The sequence below is a fragment of the Penicillium griseofulvum genome (genome assembly GCF_001561935.1).
Source record: "Penicillium griseofulvum strain PG3 chromosome Unknown contig_11, whole genome shotgun sequence".
In the NCBI taxonomy this organism is placed as follows: domain Eukaryota; kingdom Fungi; phylum Ascomycota; class Eurotiomycetes; order Eurotiales; family Aspergillaceae; genus Penicillium; species Penicillium griseofulvum.
The window spans coordinates 30,539-50,651 of NW_024467432.1; the positions used below are offsets into that span (position 1 = coordinate 30,539).

At 46.6% G+C, this 20,113-nt stretch overlaps 4 protein-coding genes across 4 annotated transcripts; 3 read left to right on the forward strand and 1 right to left on the reverse strand.

The window, feature by feature from the left end:
- Positions 1–1,587: 1,587 nt before the first annotated feature.
- Positions 1,588–4,620, forward strand: PGRI_085380 (putative MFS monosaccharide transporter; the record flags this gene model as incomplete). Its single annotated transcript, XM_040796252.1, has 4 exons — positions 1,588–1,731; positions 1,857–1,988; positions 2,078–2,546; positions 2,615–4,620. The coding sequence occupies 4 exons, from the start codon at positions 1,588–1,590 to the stop codon at positions 4,618–4,620; spliced, it is 2,751 nt and encodes a 916-aa protein (XP_040650790.1).
- A 2,219-nt stretch (positions 4,621–6,839) lies between these two features.
- Positions 6,840–7,508, reverse strand: PGRI_085390 (uncharacterized protein; the record flags this gene model as incomplete). Its single annotated transcript, XM_040796253.1, has 1 exon — positions 6,840–7,508. One exon carries the CDS (start codon positions 7,506–7,508, stop codon positions 6,840–6,842), a length of 669 nt encoding a protein of 222 aa, XP_040650791.1.
- Positions 7,509–13,129: 5,621 nt separating this feature from the next.
- PGRI_085400 (glutamate dehydrogenase) lies at positions 13,130–14,724 on the forward strand (the record flags this gene model as incomplete). The annotated part of the gene is made up of 3 exons (XM_040796254.1): positions 13,130–13,178; positions 13,326–13,456; positions 13,519–14,724. The coding sequence occupies 3 exons, from the start codon at positions 13,130–13,132 to the stop codon at positions 14,722–14,724; spliced, it is 1,386 nt and encodes a 461-aa protein (XP_040650792.1).
- An 827-nt stretch (positions 14,725–15,551) lies between these two features.
- nut1 (putative RNA polymerase II mediator complex subunit Nut1) lies at positions 15,552–18,904 on the forward strand (the record flags this gene model as incomplete). Its single annotated transcript, XM_040796255.1, has 6 exons — positions 15,552–16,092; positions 16,142–16,416; positions 16,469–16,531; positions 16,639–17,145; positions 17,207–17,738; positions 17,796–18,904. The coding sequence occupies 6 exons, from the start codon at positions 15,552–15,554 to the stop codon at positions 18,902–18,904; spliced, it is 3,027 nt and encodes a 1,008-aa protein (XP_040650793.1).
- Between the last annotated feature and the right edge of the window lie 1,209 nt (positions 18,905–20,113).

The following is a 20,113-nucleotide window of genomic DNA, read 5'->3' on the forward strand; positions in this document are numbered from 1 at the left end:
TCCGTACCTTCCCAGCGTTGATGTAAAATCTTGGGTAGTGGACATCTTAAATATAATGGGCCAAGAGAACCGGGTCAGACCATTCCCGTATTTTGCCAAATAATAGATCCTACAGCTCGCTTAGAGGAATTGAACTATAGAGTAAACACCTGCAGCTTACCCAGTGAAGATCTTTCCAACATAACCTTGGGACAACCTTTTACCATGTGATAAACCTTTGGAATAGTATTCAGTATTCCCCTCAAAGGTGCCTACATTGTAATCAGTACATGGATTTATTATGCCCAAAGCATATACGAGCGGGGAGAAAGCTACAATGAAATGCATAGCAGCAGGGATTAACAATCGCTCAAGAGGGGTTCTCGCAACTACATACTGAAATAAGAAATGCAGCCAAGGAGCTAGTATATAGTTCCTTGTAACGTTGCAAAGCCGCTGATCTCAGGGGCTAATAATACGCCGTAGAGGTCCACTGAGCATGTTCGCATATACCCGGGAACTTGAGATCTTAAGATAGGAAGATAGGAACCATGATGGTCAAAAACTGTAGTAGTCTATAGGTAACCTTCTAAGGTTAGAATCAGATATCTAAACTGTAGCTATGCATAACACCATCAAGCTCTTCCAGTAAAGATCATAATCGGATGCGCCGGTCCATCTTACATGCCAAGCTTAGTGCCTGCAGGATTCACGGTGAATAACTTTGTGTCTCTGACGTACGGTCATAAGGAGACCGATTGGTCCCGAACGGAGAATTGGATATTAATCTGGAGTACGGAGTACTCCGTAGAAGATCAATATCCATACTGATGTTTGCTTAGATGTGCGGAGGGAGCTGCAGCTTTGGCCTAATGCATCACACTAAAGGATTGGCGGACAGATCGCTGTCGATCGCAAAATATCCCTCTGTTCTCACACGAAAGTTCTCCCAAATCCCTCAGCGCAGGCTTAGATACCTGAGGCCCAAGACAGTGTATTCCGATGAGAATTTAGGACTCTCGAAGCTATAAAGGTTGTCCATGGATCATCGATGAATTGCCTATATAGGGGCGGAGCAGTACAACCCCTGATGGAGCTCCCACAAATGATAAAAATATCTCTGCAGATATCACGTCCCAAAACTCTGAATTATCTGTCATAGGCTGATGTCAGGATGTTCATTGGGAAAGCCCATAAAGTGGATCTTATGTAGGTGCACATATCATATGGACAGTAACATTTATGTGTATTTTTGTCGTACAATAATCTTGTAGACCTTTTCAAGGCTGTACAGAAATACTCAAGTAGATAAAAAGGAAAAGGAAACAGAAAGGCGGAAGGGTGAAAAACCGGGGTAAAAACGGTTCTATTTTTTTTTTCCTCCCCACATTCCCCAACTTATTTTTCTTTCCTCTTTCATCTCTCCAAATATCAAACCCTTTCTTTTCCCCTCTCCCAGGTTCGGACTCCGTCGGGAGAACGAGACGATGAAGCCTCCGCACACCCATTTTAGCCCGCCGACCGCGATTTTACACTAGGATCGGAAGTCAAATCGTCTCCACTATTGTGCGCTACAACACTGGAATTGGACTGCTGGTCACATTGACCATGAAGGGTCGTCAACCACCCACGCTAGGTGTTTCCATCACCCTTTTCTCCATTGCCACTATCTTCGTCGCCCTTCGCTTCATTTCGCGAATATTTGTGGTCAGGAAGATTGGGTTACACGACTGGTTGATGTTGGTCGCATGGGTAGGATCTTTCATCTGAATCCCTGCTTGTACTCGGGGATGTAGCGAGAACGGACTCGATCTATTCGCGAACCGGGCACATGATTGAAACCTCGTGTTCGAGCTCGGAGGCTAATCAGTCTACAGCTTGTTGATTTTGGATTTTCCTTCTCGCTTTTCTTTGCTGTTCAGAAAGGTCTCGGCCTTCGTTCGAGTGACATCAGACCTGAAGATGAACTCGCTTTTAATAAGGCTAATTATGCGTTCACGGTCCTCTATGTTAGTTATAATGGCGCTTTGTTACTCCCCTTTTGTTACTCCGCAGAACAATAATATAAAAAAACAATGGCATGCTGACAACCATTTAGAATCCGGCGTTAATGGCCGTCAAGACTTCGATCCTTATCTTCTACTTGACCTTGACACGCAATCAGAAGGTTTTCCGATGTGCAAACTATGTCACTCTCTTTGTGGTGAACGCAGCGGGCTTTGCATTGACACTCGTTAATATTTTCCAATGCCGGCCTGTCAGCGCAGTATTCCTTTCCGACGTCCCGGCCCATGCCAATTGCACCGACATTGTCACCTTGTACCTTTCCTCATCCCCGGTGAATATCATTACGGACATTGTTATCCTATTGCTTCCGATGCCACTCTTGACAAAAATGCGCCTACCTTTCAAACAAAAGATTATTTTGGTGGTCACTTTTTCCTTTGGTTTCTTTGTGGCCGTGGTCGATGTGGTTCGAATTGCCTTTCTTCAACAGGCTGCTATTTCTCGTTCGCTGGAAGTCAAATCAATCCATATTCAAAACATCGGAGGGGTGGATTTCAGTTGTACGACTCACTCATCTTCCACATTTGAACGTCATGTGTCAATTGAGCTAACAGTGCGCGTTTCACAGGGTATGCGTCGCTATCTTTCATGTGGTCTGTTGTCGAAGTCAACTTATCGATCATTTGCGGTTGTGTTCCAAGTCTCAAACCACTCGTCACTCGTCTCGTTCCGAAATTGATTAGAGACACAAATGATGATACGTCAACTTCTTCACCTCATGGTCTCTCCACAGGCGCAGCAGGGGGAAGTCAAGTTGCAGTGCCGCCTCCAGCTGCAGTCCCGGGTTCGCCAGAATCTCCATCACCATTGCCATCTGTCAGCCAAGGGGACAAGGGTCTACAGAACCAAGTTGGTAGCGTCCCTGGTGGCCGATCAAGCTCCCGGGATTCGGAGCCTATTGGTATATTGGATTTCCTGGGTCACCCGGAAACAGCGCCCCTAGATACAGAAGGAGGGACCCAAACACATACTAGCGCATCTTATGCACCGGACATCACCTTCTTTGATTTTGTGAACATGAAGAATCCGGAAAGCATGTTAAAGCTAAATAATAGAGAGTCGATTGCGCCAATTGCACTGACCACGCTACTCTTCTTCCTCTGGGGTTTCGCATACGGCTTACTTGATATTCTGAATTCTCAATTCCAGACTATCGTCCATTTAGGTCCGTGGCATTCATTGGGTCTCCATGGCGCATACTTTGGCGGGTACCTGATTGGCCCTCTGCTTGTTGGCCGGCCCGTCTTGAAAATATGGGGCTTCAAGTCCACGTTCATAACGGGACTTTGCATCTATGCATGTGGGACCCTCATATTTTGGCCTTCTGCTGTTCTAACCTCGACGGCTGCGTTTATCTTGTCAAATTTCATTGTCGGGTTTGGTCTAGCAGTTTTGGAGACTGCGGCAAATCCGTTCATTGCGCTATGCGGACCGCTCGAGAATTCCGAGATCAGGCTCAATATTTCACAGGGTGTGCAAGCTGTTGGAAGCGTCGTATCACCGCTCCTGGCTAAACGGGTTCTCTTCAAGGATGTCCATGATGTCGCATCTTTGGTTGATGTACAATGGGCATATCTTGGCATTGCTCTATTCGATGTGCTGTTGGCCGTGGCGTTCTATTATCTACCAATTCCCGAAGCGTCAGATGAAGATCTGGAAGAACTTGCAAACCGACGCCGGGAAGACAATATGACAAAAGTAATCGGTATTCCAGTCGTGTGGCTGACTCTCGGCCTGGGAATCTGGTCGCAATTCTTCTACGTGGCTGGACAAGAAGTCCTCGCAACGGCTCTCCATCGTTTCGTTATTGCCGCTCGTCCAGATTCATCACTCAGGCCATTTGATTTCCTGACAATCGGACATAGCATTTTTGCCGTGGGTCGCTTTTTAGCTGCATTTGCACAGTGGTTCCTCAAACCACGCTGGATTCTGATGGGCAGCTACATCGGCATGATCGTCTGTTCCGTTCTTTGCATGAAAACAAGCGGTTCAGCAGCAATAGTCATGGCAATGCTGCTCTACCTATTTGAGAGCGGTGCATTCAGTATTATATTCGCCATCTCCCTACGCGGTACAGCCCAGCATACAAAAACCGCCGCTGTCCTCATGACGATGGCAATCAGCGGTGGCACCTTTTTCCCGTTTGCCGAATACGCGGCATACCTTGCACATGGCGAATCATATTCCTTCTGTGTTATAATCGCGCTCTTCTGCGCCGGTGCCATCTTCCCCATCTACCTCAACCTTGTACCTGCGGTGAAAAAGCAAGTCGACCCTGTTCCGAATGAGTATCTCCGGCGACATCGCCGCCGAACCCGGACCCCGGCTGACACCATACATCGCGAAAAGGATAATCCTTCTATGGGCGGTGTGCTTTCACGTCCACGCAGTTTGGTCTCCAATCCTGACCATCTACCGGATCTTCTGCTCCCGGAGGAGATTCACCAACACTCGCTGGCTCGAGATCTTTCGGCGGATCAATCCACATCCAGCTCTAGCTCACGTGTCAAGCCGAGTTCATCCCGCAATTCAGGTTCGAATCGAAGATTCTCCGCCAGAACCAACGATTCCTAACCACTGCATCACTCATTGCCGTCTTTCCCTCTTTCCTTTCACCTCTACACCTCACCTTAGATACCCTTTCGCCTTTTCTTTTCACGATTTGTCACAACATTTGTCACGTTTCTTCCCCGTGCATATTTTGGGTGACATTTGTTTCATTTTATTTTCTTTTGCAGCATTTCAGCGAAGGTGTTTTGACCAAAAGCTTTTCGGTGTCTCTCTTGGCTTAATTTTTGGGTTCCACTACTTAATTATACTCGACCAATTTCATCAATGTTGTCTCCTGGCGGACCATGCTTCTAGTAACTTTGACCTGATCGATCTTCTGATGAGGGACCAAGGCTCATATACGTGCTTACCATATCCACCGGGATTCCGTGACCCTTGTCAATCGTGGCCAACGGCAGCTGAGCCAGCGTTACCCTCTGGACCTCGCTACAATCAATGTACTTCTAAGTTAGGTGTCGGGGCGATACTTAGGATCGTGCAGCTCAGAAAGTACGATCCTTAACAAGCCAACTTTGAAGACCATTGCATTTAATATATCCCATGCACCGGCATATTTTGCCCAGAAATTCTTGCTTCGGATTCTCCATCTCAACCGCACGTTGCAGAAGTGAATACAAAGTGCTTACCTCTCGCGGGAGTGGTTCTTTGGTCAATTTTGGAGATACAATATTCAGAATCTCTACTAAATGCGTAACTACCAGTTACTCGAATCCAGCGACAACCATATCATCGGAGCCCTAAGTCATTACTTTTCCAAAGTGGAAACAACGGCCGTGATTATACCATGACAATTATTTCAGCGCTATGTTTCTCATTGCATGGGTCGATCTTGACGGAGGGCTTTATTGAATCGAGCAGTTGCTGGAGGATGTCAGACGGTTACACGGTTCAAAAGATGTACCTGGTAGTTCTAAGAGATCGGATCACGTTGATTATTCAGAATGGCACATATATAGATGTAACTTATATATACTCCATGGTGATAAGGTGATGCCACTGGATCCTTTTTGGTTTTTGTTCCCTCATAATTTTATGTAGAATTTCACATTTTTTACATTTTCGTTCAGAACTCATCACAGCTCCAAATTAGGGCTTAGAAGACGAAGTGCCATACTAATTTCCTTATGTTTTATAAAATAAAATTCAAAAAATCAACATTGTAACTAAAACCACCAAAATAAGAGCGATCGAAAACGGGCGATCTCGGAGAATTTTCTTCTAATAGACAAACCATAGGCTGTGATGAACCAGGGGAATCCACAGGTGGCAAGACTAGCGGAGAAAGCGTCGAACTAAAAAAAATCCCAACAAGCGTATAAGAAGGCTAAAAATGCTAAAAAAAAAGGCGTCTCAGCTACGCCACGAGATTGTCCACAGGTGGTTCTCTGTATAATCTCTCCCATCTCTACTCCGTATACTAATAATTCTACATTAAAATTAGGATCTCTCCAAAACTCAATACCTGTAAAATAAAGCGGGATTCCTACCCGATTCTTCTATGATATTCAGAAGTTTCAGTCCACCCTCGCCACCCCGAATATCACATCCAAGGGGCAGCCACCAGTGGTAACCGCTCGGATTGGATCTGGGGGAGTCCACAGCGGAACAATCGTAAACCAGTGGGGTTGCTAATAGTTGGTTCATAGATTTGGGAAAAAGGATGGCTTTGATGTATTTGGTTTACTTCTCCACTGAACATTGAATTGTAGACCGGAATGATGTGCACTTTTTCTGAAACATATGAGATATACCTATTCTTTGAACTGGGGGTTTTTCTATATCGAAGGCGTAATTGCCCCGTTTTCTGTCTCTCTGCCTTAGCTCCGAGATCATTCCGTGGCCTCGGATGGCTTCCGCTTTCTGTAGGATTGGGGAGAGTGAATTGACCCGCAATTTGTATATGGATTGAGGGTATGTATGGGTGTGTAATATGCAATATTCATCTATCCGATCTAATAAACCCCGGACAGGACGAACAAAACCCCTATAAAACTCGTAGCACAAGTCGCCGGTGACTGAATGCGGTGTCACAGAAACCAGCACCCGATCCCAATGTACAATAGTAATGCTGACCAAAAGACGCTGGACAAAGAACCCAAAAGGATAAACAAGGAACAATATCGCTAGATGTGAAAGATCAAAGCCAAAATGGAACTCTGGTGGACGCCGTATCGCCGACCGATGCGAACAGAGAGCACACTTGAACAGTCCTCCAAGACATTTCAACCACGCGAACTCCGCGGCCGTGAGTTCTGTGAGGAGGAGTCGTGCATATGATCCGGGGCCCTGGGACCAACCATCCAGTCCTCCATAGCGAGCCATTCACTCCAGCTACGCTCTGCAGCCTCGATCTCGGAATCGAGAGGTCCCTGCAAAGGACGCAAGAACGGGATGGTCTCCAGCGGGGGCATATCGTAGTCCTTTTTCACGGAGGCCCAGCCGCCGCTCTTTGCGGCGAATAGGTAGTTGCGCCGTTCTTGCTCGTGCATGGGTCCCACGCCGCTGCCCCAATCATCACCGAAGAAGCCGTGTAGCACACCTGGGAAGTCCATGCCTGTTGCGACTAGCCGCCGGATGTAGGGAATCAGCGAGATGGAGGGTGGGCCTGGGAGTTGTGTGTCGGATGGGGTGTTGCTAGCGGAGGAAGATGAGGATGGCGAAGTTGAGTTGAAGATTGGGTTCGGTTGGCGCTGGAAAGGAAGTCGGATGTTTAAAAATGCGGAGAGAGCCTGGACGGGGACGCTGTGTTGGGCATGATCTAGGAAGTAGCGTTGACAGCTTTGATAGCGCGGATACCATTCAAAAATATCGAAGTTTTCATCTGGTATTCCTGGCGAGGCGCCGGCTAGACCAATCATGGTGGCCGGGTCAAATTGCGGATGGGAGTTCATGGATGGGTGTGGTGAAGGTGAGGTCGAACAGGATGAGGAAGTTGAGGTTGAGGTTTGTAGTCTTGGAGGATCTACTTGTCTAGTTTTTCCGATGGTTTTCTTAGTTTGTGTTCTCTCTCTCTCTCTCTCTCTCTTTGCTGGTTTGTTCAGGGCTGCGCCTCTCTTTTTTTTCCCCCGAAATCTGGGAACACGGTGGGGTCGAATTGCGGCCCCAAATTAAGTGAACTGGAGGGGTAGTTGGAATGAAAGACAGATTGGGGAGGGATTGTTACTTGGAAAAAATATCCCTACCTCGACGGACTAGGAGAAATACTCGGTGTCGTGAAGGGGAAGTCGGGGAGGTCGGTGCAGAGCGGAAGAGATCCCTGATGGTCCCGAGTCCACGAGATTGGGGCTTGTTGATTGACATTAGGGAACCATCTAGGAGATGTGAAGGCAAGAGAATGGGGAATGTTCAACATGGAATACCCATTATGTATGAGGCAAAAGGACTGTAGACATACATGTGAGTTCCAATTTCCCAGGAAGAAAGAGAAAAGGGAAAGAGAAGAAGAAAATCAAAGTAAAAACCCTCCAAGAAAAAAAAAAAGAAGATCTGGAACATAGAAGAGAAACGGGGTACATGTAATAACCCAAACGTGTGTGTATACGGAGGATTTCTGAATCGGATCCATCGACGGGTCTATCCGGTCAGGCCAATCATTCTGAGATCTGCTTGACCACGGGTTGACTGTGGATATCGATCTAGGGCAAGTTTTTTATTTTTTTCTTTTTTCTTTTTTATATATGTATATATTAATACGTTTCCAAGGTTATATTACTTGTTACTAGATGGGCTTTATTATCATAAGCACACATCCTCTTATTGGATTAATATGGCATGCTAATAATACCCATCTCCCCATCTCCTTTGGGCAAAAGGCTGGTGACAATAGCTTCATCGAATCATAACTGGATCAGAAAAGGGAAAAAAAAAAAGGGAAAAAAAAGGGGGGGAGCTTTCAAGACTTGGACCTCCTGGATTTGTATTCAACCACTCTAAGCCTGGGCCTACTGGCTGCAAGGTGTCTAGTCATGATTGAAATATTAGTTGAGAATATCTGCTTATTCAAGTACTGCTTATTGAGTAGGATTAAATATAAACTATTATGTCCTGCAGAATACTGAGTAATCGAATCAGAAATCACGGGGGTGACGTTTTTATAGTGGGTTAACATATCAAAGTCAAACATAGCAAGTCGATCTGTATGTTGTATACTCCTGGGTTCCCCCCTACCTGCCAAGTTCCCACAAACCGGGTTCAATATCGCGTGCAGCACGTAAGACCCGGAACCCACTTCGGCTGTTTCCCCCCCCATTTTTTTAATCTTCAAAGATTTCTTATATTTATTGCGAAGCTAAGACCTTCGTACTTCTTAAATCATATTGGATTTTTCCTTTAGGGGCCACAATGAGATACAACCTCACAAATGCAGCCTCAGATGGCGTCACTAGAGCACATGAGCTAGGATCTACTAACAGAAAACAAGGGCCAGGGCAGGGGCCACTCGTCGAGCTGTGATATTGAGAGCCCCCTTTAGCGGGGGTCAAGCTCTGACCCGATCGCGCCCAGATAAGAAATGACAGGAGTTGATCTCTAGGGGGAATGACCATCTCTGTACTCCGTATGAGTACTCTGCTTCATATTGAATATCAATTACGAATTCAATATCCGTGTTTTTTTTAAAAAACTCCTTTTCTGGAGTTCATATGGGTCCCCCCTCAGCTGCACAAAATCTTGTGTGGCGCGGGCCAGGGGGTTAAAAAGGGCGGATCTATGCGCGGAGCTCCTTTACACCTTTCGAGATTATAGTATCAGGGATTTCAATTGGACAGAATCTAAATGAATTCATCTCTACTCTGTACGGAGTAACCGATTCTAATATTTACACGAATCCGAGCCGTCCGTTCACTCTCTCTCTCTCTTCTCCGCCATCCCCGTGAAATTCGCCACCTGTGGAGCTCAGGTCCACTAATCCTTCATTTGACAGGTGACGGGCAATTCCTCGACTTATATGACCTGTGTCGCGATGCAAGGCCTTTGCAGTTCAAGTCAACCAGTCGGAATACGGAAGTGGCCCAGAAGATTGTGATTCATGAACCCAGAGATGCAACGGTTACTCCGTGCAATGCGATGGACTGGCAACTGCCAGTCGAGAGTCGATAGGCCATATCTTACCTCGCATTCCTCTCGCAAAATTCGATAGCGCGCACGATCCATGAAATGCACCGAAGACCCCAATGGTTCTCTAGCACGGGAAGCGCGATCAATTTGGTTTGCCCGGTAAGGACAACCGGTGTTTTTTCTTGCATCGAGCAGTTATAATACATCTTGTCCACGGGCTTGTTGGAGGATTCACTCTGTGAAAATCTGAGGTTATGTCAAGAGGGGTCGGATGCTTTCTGTGATCAATAAAACTCTAGCATTGCCAAGCCGCAGTGTCGTTCTTGGTGATCATACTCAGTCGATGTCGGAACTCGCCGCAATTATCACATTCGTCACATATGTGCCGCGTTGAAGAACATGCACGTGTCACACCAGTCCTCCTCTAAGGGGGAAGAACGGTGAACCATAAACACCCTTCGCAAGATCACCAGCATTCATATAGCCAAACAGTGTTGAACCCCCAACAGCTGACACGTGTCACCACACAGCGCTAACTTTCGAAGCAGATCAACATGTCCTCAACATAGATCCTCAAGAAAAATAATAATAAACAGTGCAAATGTCATCGCATTACTCATCCATCTTCATTCCCTTATTCATTATTGTACATAATGACTTCGTTGTCGGATTTCGTATTTACCCCGCGAATAGCGCGACACTGGCGATCGCTAGCTCTGTAGGAAGACTTTAGGCGACGATCTTGTGTACATAAATCTGTGTGTCACAGCGCACGGTGCCCTCGATAGGGAATGATGGACGAATGGGAAGTGTGCTATTGCCATTCTACTATGCGGATCGATTTGGGAGAACGCGGTTTTCCCTGGGGATATGGGCATCCACTCACTTCTAGGGCCTGCTTAGCGGATACCTCAATTGATAGATACTACAATATCCATGATTCTGAACATTCGGTTTATCTTAGTAGTGTAGCCTGGATAATATTGTAACTGTACAAAGTGCTCCGTACTAGTGATAATTAGAACGTGTTGTGGGTATGTGTGCGTGCCCAGGTGGGGACTGTGAACGAGTTAAGCTCGTGCGGCTAGCGTGGAACTGGGGCTCGTTGTTATTTCCAAGTGGCTCGGATGAAATCTTGATAATTATCTATATATAAATCATTATCGAACTGATAGGGTGGAATTGGTAGTAGGCCGTCTTGGTAAACGCAACTACATATGCATATATATATATATTCGGTTAAGCTGTGGTCGGACATATTAGTGGATTTCTCTAGATATATATTATGGTTAGTTTCTCTGCTTGAACGGTTAACACATGGTAGACTTTACATTGCATACTAATTGAATATATTTTCAAATGAATAGAGCTTCCAAACAAGGAGAGATAACTGGAAACACAACTTTTTATTCGTCAGATTAGATGTGGGAACTTGCTCAAGCTCAGAGCTTAACTGGTATTTCACTAGTCACGACAAGCCCAGACCAAAAGGACAATGTACATACGCTAGAAACCTATGTTGTATGTGCCCAAAGGAGACCCCCAACCACTTGCAAGATAGGAGACTTACCCGTACTAAACACCGGTTCTTATGTGTTTAGACACAAATCAAACAGGCCAATCTCGAGATAAAAATGCATATGCACTAGGAAGTCATTGGAATGAATTTAGTATGTTGTATAGTCCTGGAGGCTAGAGAGCTCTAGAAGAAGTTAAGCTTCTGGATCTGCAGGGGAATCCACTGGGTCTTGAGGGGCCCTTGTCCCACATGTGTGACTTTATTAATTCTTTTGGTCCTTCGAGACATTTTGAAATGTATTATACTCCGTAAATTACTATTATACTGAGTACATCACACATGAAGAATTCTAGCAAAAATAATAGAACGGAGCATGGCCCGTGTGATAATCGGTTCTACATCTGGCTTCTCGGTGAGGGTCCCTGCAGCGACCCCAGGAACCCGAGCGAAGCGCATCCTCCGCAAACCGCTGTCAGCAAGGGACTTTGGCATTATGCGGAGAGCTGCAGGCAACTAAATTGTCGCATGATCGAGACAACCCAAACATCATGATATCTCACGAAGTATGCACCATATGACCGTTGGGCAGTATGTGTGAAGATAAAATTACTTCCATCATAAGATTCTATAAACTTATGTACTTCGTACACCATACTCCGTATTGAAGTTCATATGTATCTGGTGTCCTCCGTACTTGGTAGGGCCGACCATCGGGGGATTCAATTTGCAGTTAAGCGGTCTTGGTCTTGGCATACGGGATTGGTGCCTGACCCAAGCCGGCGGAAAGGACAAGCATGCCACCATGACTATTAGACGACAATTGACTGGATCTTGGGTCTTGGGTGGTACTGCGGATATTCCAGATTCTAGATTCTACATGTAACTTTTTATTTTTTCTTGTACGGAGTCCTCCATACGGAGTACTCCGTACCTCATTTCAATTTTGAAGATGCCCCTCTACTCCTCTACCCCTCTACCCCTCTACCCCTCAGTTCCATTGATCCGGTGGGGTAAAGAAAGATTAAAAAATTTAAATGGGTGTAGAGATAAAGGAACAATGAGTAAAAAGTGTTTGAGAAAGAAAAGACGATCAGATAAGCTCGGACCAAAGATGGAAGGCTCCATTTTTTGAGGCCGTTTGCGGTATAGTGGGCACGTGACCAGTCTGCAGTTGAGCGACGTTGCCGAAGTTGGTAAGTGGTGGCGGAGAACTCGAGTTTTTATTTGCTCTTTTTTTCTTTTTTCATAAGTTTTTTTTTTCTATTGCTTTTTGATTTTAATTTGATCCAACTTTATAGAATACTACTTCACTATAGGTTGATAGTACACCTCATCGCATCATGCATTAGGTTCGAAGTCTCTATCAGCCTCTTAATTAAACCATATTAAAAAAAAAAAGATGGAGACGAATTGAACACGGAAGAGACGAGGAAGATTTAGGAAGTGAAAAAAAGTAAAAACGAGTTATGATTGGGGAGTTAAAAAGTGTAGTAATGCAGTTTTAATGTGAGAAAAGATAAGGCTAATATCTGTGACCTTAAACCATAAGATAACATTGTTCGGGCCCCGAACTTCGGACGTCCTTTCCACGGAAATCATTGGAAATCATTGGGTTTCATCTTTCTCTTGGAATCTCCTTCTTCTCATTCGTGCAACCTGGGCTTCTTGGTATATTGTAGACTATAGGGATATTTACAACTCCCGTCCCTTTTCCCCCCCAATTGCCCGGAATCTCTCGTCCGACTCCGGCTTTGAATATCCTCTCCACATCTCTATATAATTGTACAATCCTCCCCCCCCAGTTTCTTTCTCTCTTCACTCATCTACTTAAAATCTCAATTGTCTTATACTCTTTCTCTTTTATATTTAATTCATATCATTGCTAAAGCATTGATCTACCTTCCGACCTAAAAGAGTAACCAGACAAAACCAGCCGAAATGATGCAAAACCTCCCCTTCGAGCCTGAGTTCGAGCAGGCCTACAAGGGTATGTTTTTTTCCTATCTTCTATTCCCTTTCCCATTCCAATGCCACACAATTCATCCCGACTTAATCCGTTATCCATCGGCATCTTCTCGGCTTGGCTCCACCGAGGCATACTTTCGGGGTGACTAAGCTAACAATCCCGAAACAGAGCTCGCCTCCACTCTCGAGAACTCCACTCTTTTCGAGAAGAAGCCTGAGTTCCGCAAGGCTCTTCAGGTCGTCTCCGTTCCTGAGCGTGTCATCCAGTTCCGTGTTGTCTGGGAAGATGATAAAGGCCAGGTAAGACTTCTTTCTTCTTCTTCTGAAATTCCTAAATTGCCACAATTCTAACCCGCGCCTAGGTCCAAATCAACCGTGGATACCGTGTCCAGTTCAACTCCGCTCTTGGTCCCTACAAGGGTGGCCTCCGGTTCCACCCCTCGGTGAACCTGTCCATCCTCAAGTTCCTTGGTTTCGAGCAGATCTTCAAGAATGCCCTGACCGGCTTGAATATGGGTGGTGGCAAGGGTGGATCCGACTTCGACCCCAAGGGAAAGACTGACAACGAGATCCGCCGCTTCTGTGTCTCCTTCATGACCGAACTGTGCAAGCACATCGGTGCCGATACTGACGTTCCCGCCGGTGATATCGGTGTGACCGGCCGCGAGGTCGGCTTCATGTTCGGCCAGTACAAGAAGATCCGCAACCAGTGGGAAGGTGTTCTCACCGGCAAGGGCGGCAGCTGGGGCGGTTCTCTCATCCGCCCCGAGGCCACTGGATACGGTGTCGTCTACTACGTTGAGCACATGATCAAGTACGCCTCTGGCGGCAAGGACACCTTTGCCGGCAAGCGCGTCGCCATCTCCGGCTCTGGAAACGTCGCCCAGTACGCCGCTCTCAAGGTCATCGAGCTCGGCGGCTCCGTCGTCTCCCTCTCCGACTCCCAGGGTGCCCTCGTCATCAACGGCGAGGAGGGCTCCTTCACCGTCGAGGAGATCAACACCATTGCTGAGATCAAGGTTGAGCGCAAGCAGATCGCTGAGATTGCCACCACTGATGCCTTCAGCTCCAAGTTCAAGTACATCCCTGGTGCCCGCCCCTGGACCAATATCGCTGGCCGCATCGATGTCGCTCTCCCCTCTGCCACCCAGAACGAGGTCTCCGGTGACGAGGCCAAGGCTCTCATCGCCGCTGGCTGCAAGTTCATCGCTGAGGGCTCCAACATGGGCTCTACTCAGGAGGCTATCGATGTCTTCGAGGCCCACCGTGATGCCAACCCCGGTGCCGCTGCTATCTGGTACGCCCCTGGTAAGGCCGCCAACGCTGGTGGTGTTGCTGTGTCTGGTCTTGAGATGGCTCAGAACTCTGCCCGTGTCAACTGGACCCGTGAGGAGGTTGACTCCCGTCTCAAGAAGATTATGGAGGACTGCTTTAACAACGGTCTTGCTACTGCTCAGCAGTATGTCACCCCCGCTGAGGGTGTCCTTCCTTCCCTCGTCGCTGGCTCCAACATTGCTGGCTTCACCAAGGTCGCCGAGGCCATGAAGGAGCACGGTGACTGGTGGTAGATCAGTCGCCTCGCCATATATTCTGGGTGGTCTTCTCTGATGATTTCTGTCCTCTCTTAAGGAGAGGCAGCTTCGATGCATTTTCTTTTCTGCTTAAATAGCTTTTTACCCTTTTTGTCAAGCGAGTTACGGATAGAGGCGCTGGTTTTCCAACTGTTGCATTTGATTGATATCCCCACTTGAGCACCGCTGTTTGTTTTGGTTCTGCACTTGGGATTGTCATGATTATAACGAGATTCAATGAATGATTAAAAATAATATTCGTGTGCTCTCGTAAACTAGTAAACTAGTAAACTTTGATCAAAGTACTTCATTTTTTCAGAGGTTAGCCCCAATGTTTATCTTAGATATACTAATTTTTCTATTTTCATGGACTCCAGACAGATTAGGTACATACATAGGTCCTTGGGTTTTGTGTCTTGTCATAACTTCAATCATAGCGTAGAACATTCTGAAGTCCACATGTACATATTGTAAGTTTAGCCTTATGTTGCCTGAGACATCTACAGGATAGCCAAGTCACGTGTCAGGTATTAGTTATTTTCACGTGATGATTATGTAATTGCCTTCACGAGCTCCGGAGCGCCAACCTGAGAAAGAGCTATCCTTCACAGCCTCAAGACCAGCGATCTATTTCTCTAATGAAAAATGCTTAGTGCGAGTTTGTAACTTGCAGTCTCATTTTTAGGACTTTCAGGGCGCAGTGTTATGTTGTGGAGATGACAATGCTGCCGGATAGGGCAATCCCTGAACAATGGAGGACCTTCCTCCACCAATGTTTGGCCAATCGTATAGATATAGACGAGTTCACAGACTTGTCCGGTTTGATGTTTGTTCGCTCCCCGGTGAAAGAAAATGAGCTCCTCGATCTGCTCCTTGAAGCTCGCGCTTCCTCCAGTGTTACCTGGGACCCTCTTCTACCGCTGTACGTCGATGGGCTGTGCAAGGTTGGGAGGGTGAAGTCTTCGTCTGCGCTGGCAAGCCTTTTAAAGCACTCTTCTGTTCTGGACGCGCCGGGATCTGGCGAGGGCGATGTTGAGGCACAGGGCTCGCCGTCTAAGGCCAAGAAGCAGAAACCATCCACTCTCATGACGGATATCAAAGTCATCCAGGATGTCATGGTATTCATTTCCACCGGGTCAATCCCCAAAACCGTGGTTGAGGCTGCAGATATCTACTCTGCCACCGTAGACTGGATTATGGCTGTCGTGGCGTGGCACAATCACAGCCTGGACGTTTCGCAACAAACAGGCGGCTTGATGGGGTCGCCTGACGCGGTGTCATTGTTCGAGTCGCTTGGAATTCTACTAGCAGCTTTGTCTGGTACTAGCAAAGGACTGGAAGTGTTGTCCAGTGATTACAATCAAGGTAAGTCTACATAACCTCCGCGCTGTGTGATAACACGACATCCGTGAAGCATCTGTTAACGAAATTCCCATAGAATTGAAAACAAAATTGGGACAGGCTTTGTCAAGCTACCTACCTCTCTGTATCGATGTCTCTCTGCCGCTTCGGCATCGCCTCGAAGAATTGCAGAAAGTATTCAACCTTTACCCCGGTCAGTCTTCTAAGGCTTTAGATGGGCCTGCTATTGATGGCGTGAATGTCAATGCCCTCCAGTTTGAGTCTTCTGTTATGGATGGCCCAGTTGTTAACACTAGAGCTGGACTCTATGTTTACATCAATTCGATGGTAAGCTTCTCTCATCCCTTGCAATATTGAGTTCATCGCTGACTAGCATCAGGTTGTGGGACGTCCTTTAGTCGATGATACTATTTTGATCAACTACCTCACCAATCGATATCAGGTAAGCCCAATCAACACAATTCATTTCTTCTTTACCAGTCAGAGTGATTTGGATCATTTCTTTCTCACTTGTTAGGGTGACTCAGATCATTTAACTAACCTCACCAGGGCCACAATGACGTTCTCATCGAAGAAATCATCACAGCCGCCTTCGATGTCCTTTCCAACGGTGTATATCGCAATGAATCCAACCGCACGATGCTCTTGTTCCGATCTTTCCTCGTTAACAAGCTTCCCGCCTTTTTCGCAGCCATATCAGCAGCATCCATGGTGCCGATCTCCATGGAAATGTGCATCAGCCACGCATTAAGCCGTCTGGACCCGAACGCATTCCCCTCCTTCTCTCAGATGTTCTCCATGCAAGGCAGCAGTGTTTTATCAGATGCTCGCCAGGAGTTCCTCTTTGCTTGTGCGTCGCACAAGCTCATTCGAGAGTCCAGCATTGAACAGCTTCTTGGAGAAAACCCCATGCAGACACTGCCTGGGGGTGGCCCTTATGTCAAGGACGATCTCGTTTCGCAAATTAATAACAACCATGAACGAGCTGAACAACTCATTGGCGAGATAGAGTCAATGGAGGGTAATGCAGGCGCAATAGTTGGCGCTGTGGTCGATGTATGTTTCAGACTATGCAATCCGTCATTTAAGGGAGTATCACGATGCTAACTTCTTCAAGGTCATGCATAATTTGTGCCATCAGAAAGAGACAATGACGCTGAAGAACATCTGCAACTCGCTCTCACGCCGTCCACAAACCTTGGACGTCATGTTGCTATTCCGAACTACAAAGCAAGTACTGCAACCTCTTTGCGCTGTCCTTGATTCCTGGAAGTGGGACGAGGACCAGGGCGAAAATCAGCCTGTCTATGATGAGTTTGGCAGCATCTTGTTGTTGGTTCTCGCGTTCAAATACCGCTATGACTTGAGTCCTTCTGATATGGGTATCTCGAACAATGACTCGTTCTTGTTGAAACTATTGGACCGGGGCGCTTGCAGCCAGAAGCTGACTGATTTAAGCGAGAAGCAAAACAAAGACCTCAGCGCTTGGATAGGAGCTCTGTTCATTGCCGAGGGCATCAGTGAAGAGACCATGTCCTCTTGCAGCCCACACGAATTTTACATGCTTGTGACAACTCTATTCGATCAGAGTCTCGGTGCATGCGAGTCCGGAAAGCTGGATTTCGATACTTTGAAAGGCGGGTTTGAATGTAAGAACATCATCGCGCGGTCGCTTCCTACTGAAACCCTAGCTAACCGCAATACAGATCTGCTTGAGCCCTTCCTCCTCCCATCCCTGGTAGTCGCATTGACATGGCTGGGCAACCACATCTGGGAATCAGAGAATGACCCCACAATCCCCATCAAAACACTCCATTCCCTAGTCAAACCCAGCTCAATCTCCGGCGAGGCCCAGGCCATCCACCAAACAGTCCTTAACATAACTGGGTGCCCTCTAGAAGAGCAACTGAAAAACGTCCGAACAAGAAACCAATCCCGGACAGACATCAAACCAATCCTAGATGCCTTAGAGCCATATCTCTCGTTCCGCCGCGTCGGTAGCTGCCACCGCTCTGAACTCGACACCTGGACCTCCCACTCTGCAGGCGGGTTAATAGCCAGCATTCGCACAACCATTCAAGCCCTAGTTCTCTGGAGCGCTAGCCCAGGAATCAGCATGGCCCCACACGCATACACGCACCGACAGGTATTGGCGGGGATCCGCATACTGGGCGCAACACGTGTGCTAGGCGCAATAATCGATGAAGTCAGGCAGCAAACCGAAGCAGGTAGCGGACATATCGCGCTGGACATTGCGACGACGATGGTGTGCGCTCCGATGACGGAGTCCTTCGCCGTCGATCAGAACAACTACCACCCAGTCGATACGAGCAAGGAAGCTTTGCCGCGGTGCACGATTCTGACATTGCGCGACGCCTTGTCACTGCAACATGAGAACGTGCCGAAGATCTTTGAGAGTGATCCGCTACGCGCGGAAGTCGTGGTGCGGCTCGCGCGCAGGGTTAATATGCTCATGGCGCCGCCGTCGCAGGTCTCGAATATTGATGTCTCCAATATCATTCAGAATATGCATCTTGGTGTTGAAGGGCAGGAGGATCGGATGGATCTTGAACCTTCTGCTCCCGATGTTTCACGTAATACAGCCAATGAGGACGATCCAGATAATATCAATCAGATGTTAGATAAGGCGGCAGCGGATGCGGCAGCGGGGATGGATGGTGGTATTGGTGTGGGCCAGGATATGGGTCTTGATTCTGGGGCTGGCATGGATGCGATTGATGATGTGCTCAATGCGGCGGATATGGCGGTTGGAAATCCCGAGTTCCTTGATTTGGATATGGAGGGCATGTTTTAGTTGCGTATCTTTGGCATCTATGGATTCACAATGTCCAATCTTGGCTCGTCATTTTGTTCGATCTACCTAGGCATGTTTGCTAATGATTCATTTGGATGACAATTAAACCTTGGACACTGCCGCATTACTACGTATAAATGAATAAAGAGCATCATTGCAGACTAGCTGAACAACCCACAGGAAGAAAAAAAACAAAGCAGCATCAGCCCCATAGCCTTATAGCATATTCAATTCTAAACACAAGAAAACCTCATACTGGGCTTCGGTACACAGTAATAGGGCAAACACAATTCTAGAGATAGATTAGCCAACATCTTACCGCTGTGAAGTAAAACCACGTACAAATATCGAGTGTCTTCTCAAGTTTCCCTGCCAGTAGTGGAATCCCTGAGCCAGGGATCAGTTTCTCCACGACTTTCAGGGTTGGTATGATTGGTCGGCTACTTCGTGGGACCGGGGTTGCTGCTACTAGAGCTGAGAAGGAGAGGGCGCCAATTATTGTAATGAGTTTCATGTTGGGATGGTCTTTTGTCTTTTTTGAATTGATGTAAATTCGTGTTGACTTCCATGTGAATATATATATATATATATATATATATATATAAATCTGTGGCATCTCCATTAGTAATCGAATCTACAAGATGGAATTGTACATATTAACAATCTATGTATGTATCTGAAGGGGTCACTTACTACATGTATTATACTTGGCTAGGTATAACCCTTTGGAAAGTGCTTGATACGCTTGGATTGTGTTAGAAAAGAGGGTGCTTTCTTATCTACATCCTAGGGCTAAGTCCCTCATGCCAGAAGCTTCAGAAACATGGAGTTACATAGCTCATTCCAATGGCCTGAAGGTGCTGGGAAGATTTGGCTCACCGTGAGGAATTTCAGGTACGCGTCTGGAATTTAGGAGTCCACAGGTGTTTATGTATATATCTGACATCTAGTAGGTATAGCAAATTATATGATTAGTGCGAGTAATTATTACATGGGAAATATTAGTATTATAGCGTAAAATATATATCTTTTGCTTCTAGACATGTCAAATAGATTATTTAAAACGTGATGTGGTGGTGAGATGCTGCTCAATCAAGGGATGAAGTCCCTTGAATCAATAAAAACCAAAACCTGGTTTTATTAAACAGGTTTATAACCATAGATTAGTATGAGATGGAGGATCTTGATGTTGTAAATATGTGTGTAGAG